Genomic DNA, 3100 nt, shown 5'->3' with positions numbered 1-3100 from the left:
GAAAAATAAGTATTGAAAATGTAATCACTTTGAAATAGTAATGTGAATTTTTAGCTTGAAGAGAAAATAACAAAATTAAATTTCAACTGTCTAGAAATAATGACAATGAACTTCTTTTTAGGTCAAAAATGTGTTCTGAATATATTTTAACACTGAAACAGTAAGTACAAACATATAACGTTTAAATTTCAGTGGCATTTGTAATTCAAATCGCAGCAAAACAGATTTACTTCCATAATCTAAGTTTAGAAAGTAAAAACCCTGCCTAGTTTTCCTTCATCCTGTTTATTTTACTCTGTACTAAGAATAGAATAGAAAATCCCTAGATCATAGCAAAAGTGATGACACCAATATGGACCTTAGAGAATTGTATAAAACTAACAGAATAGTAAAGAGTTAAAAAAAAATTATAAATAAATAAAATACTGTACTGTACTGTAAAGTGTTTTAACAATATAAAACTGTGCTCCTTGAGAAAAAATAACCAATATCCAGCTATGGACATTTTTACTGCAATGGATATTTGAAAATAGCAGCAACATCAGCGATGTGACAGCAGCATGTTGTGTAACTAAGGTAGAAACTGTGCAAAATCAGCATGAATGTAAAAACTCATTGAGGTTGTTGAGAACAGTGGTGGATATAAAGTCCTTCAGCTGCTGGGAGGAAGGATCTGTGATAACGCTCTCTGGTGCATTTAGGGTGCAGCAGTCTGTCCCTGAAGGAGCTCTCCAGTTCTGAAACAGCTCCATGCATGGGATGGGAGACTTGGGAGCCCCAAGTCAGTTTGTGGAGTTTTAAATTCCAATGGTTAGAACTATGATTTTTCTCTTTCTGGACCCTGATTATCCACCTCGGACCTGAAGATATCACTACTGTTATTTACTGCAACCAGGAAGAAAACAGTACTGTCTCAAGAGGGGGGATTCCCTGTAAAGCAGCCAATCACGGGCAGTTTACCTTCTCCAGTGGTTGTTAGCCTTAAAGTGATCAAAGTCGACACAATTGCACAAAAACAGATGGGGGAGGGGCTACAGGTGTGTGTGTACTAGTGTAGAGAAGGAGCAGGAAGTTGTGCATGTGATATGTTAGAGGGCCTCATGTTATTGAATCTGCAGATGTAAAACATTCAAAATGCATAGTGGTAGTTCACATTAAGTATATTAAAATTAGAATGATGAACTCATTTCTTTTTATTTAATGTATTTTTTTATTTATTTAAACAGGTGGGGGAGAATATGCTTATGGGCTAAAATTATGTTTAAAAGAAGAAAAATAAAACTTCATTACTTTATCTCAAGTAGGCTACATCATCTCTGATGATCTTTGATTGAAGGGTAAAAATAATTATAAAAATATAATAGAAATAATTCTCTGATTTAAGGGTAAAAATAATTATGTTATTGACAGATCATCTTTTTCACTGTTTTCTTTTTTTTTTTTTTTTTTTTTTACTTATTTTTGGATCATTTTTTTGCATGTGACATTTTATTAAACCAGAAAAAGAGTCAATTTAGCTTATCAGCTGTTCCTGTTAATCTCTGTTCATAAAACCAATCTTAATGTTGTTTTGCCTTTTTTATATCCATCTTAGTTTTCTGATCAAGTGGATCATGAAAAACAAAAACAAAAAATGATTTGCTTTGGTGCTGCTTTGGTCTAAGCCTTGGGAAACATGCTCTCCTCCATATCACCTCCAGCTCATTTGTTTTTACTCCTCGTGTCTCCCAGCAGTACTTGTTGTTTCAGTTTCTTTCATTCTTCCAGCTGCACTTTACAGATACCTAAACTAGGAACCCATGGGTTTTTAGATCTGGTAAGCTTGCATACATCTGATATAATGGCTATTTTTGACATTTCTCTAAAGGTATGGGGTGCTCTGCTAAAGGAAATACCTCTGCATTCGATTTTAAAAATCCTGGGAAAGATGACATCAAACAAACTCCTTGAACCAAGAAGCTCTGAGGTGCAAACAATATGCGACAGACTTCAGAACGAGGCCTCCCTGAAGAAGGTACGTCCATAACCACAATCGCATGACTCAAAATTTATTGGTGTTACATGGAAACAAAATGTAAATGTGTTTTTTCAAACTTTCAGGCAAAGATCCATCCTTTCAGCATCCTTTTGGCTTCAGAGAACTACAAAAGAGGCCAAGGCTATCAGGGAAAAACCAAATGGGAAGCAGACGTTAGCATCCTCAAAGCTATGGACTGTGCTTTTTACAAAAGTTTTATGGTAAGGCGGTTTTGTCTTCTTAGCGTCTTTACGGTTTCCTGTAAATAAGTCTGCCAGCTTCTCAGATAACACATCATCTCTTATCTAATCAGAATGTGGAGCCTGTTGGGAAACACTTCGTCGTGGCGGTAGATGTGAGCACGTCGCTGACCAGCATCGTCCCGGGAACAGCAATCAGCACCGCTGTAGCAGCCGCAGCTGTAACCATGGTGAGGGTGTTAGGAGGACTTCACAATGGGAGGGACATGGAGCAGCTGCTGTCTGAATGCAGGGCCTGGTGGAACATTCTGGGAATTCCTGGCTTTGCTGTTTTCCATGCCATGTTAGTCCACAGGCCCCTCAGAGGTTGTTAGCGGCATCAAACACTAAGAGTTTTTCTTTTGTATTGTTTTTTCAAATGTAATGAGGAGTAATCAGTGGGGATCATTTTTTTTCCGTACTTTTCTCTGCTTTCAGTTGCAGAACAAGTCGTTTTCTTTTTTTTTTTGCAATATTTTCTGTACCATACTGTGAGGTTTGGTGCATCAGGTTTGATCCAGCTTCTAGTTATGGCTTTTCTCACAGGGTATATTTTAACTAAACAATTATCTTTCATGGCTAAGATATTGTCCAGCTACAGCATTGGTGTTGTGAAAATGACAGAGTATAGCAGTACTTTTATCAAAGTAAAATGAATTGAAGTTCAGGAAGTTATAATTTGAGCTTTGCTGATTTTTTAATGTCTTGTTTGCTGCAGATCTTTTCTCAGACAGAAGAAAACACGGACGTCCTTGCCTTCTCTGAGGGAGCCGTGGTTCCATGCTCTCTTTCTGCAGACATGACGCTTGCAGATGTCACTGCAGAACTGGTTAAGGTGAGATGG

General features: G+C 37.3%; 1 protein-coding gene across 1 annotated transcript in view; it reads left to right on the top strand.

Annotated features, from left to right (window-relative positions):
* Window positions 1-3100, top strand: part of trove2 (TROVE domain family member 2) — a 15307-nt gene that overhangs the window by 5312 nt on the left and 6895 nt on the right. Inside the window, exons 4-7 of the mRNA XM_015371404.1 lie at window positions 1868-2014; window positions 2101-2238; window positions 2331-2447; window positions 2975-3091. Of these exons, the coding sequence (XP_015226890.1) occupies window positions 1868-2014; window positions 2101-2238; window positions 2331-2447; window positions 2975-3091 (519 nt within the window). The remainder of the gene's footprint in view (window positions 1-1867; window positions 2015-2100; window positions 2239-2330; window positions 2448-2974; window positions 3092-3100) is intronic.

This window comes from Cyprinodon variegatus, unplaced genomic scaffold, assembly GCF_000732505.1.
Source record: "Cyprinodon variegatus isolate N-32 unplaced genomic scaffold, C_variegatus-1.0 Scaffold57, whole genome shotgun sequence".
Taxonomy (NCBI): Eukaryota; Metazoa; Chordata; class Actinopteri; order Cyprinodontiformes; family Cyprinodontidae; genus Cyprinodon; species Cyprinodon variegatus.
Note: the sequence above shows the minus strand (reverse complement) of the source record. Positions and strands in the feature narration are given on the sequence as shown.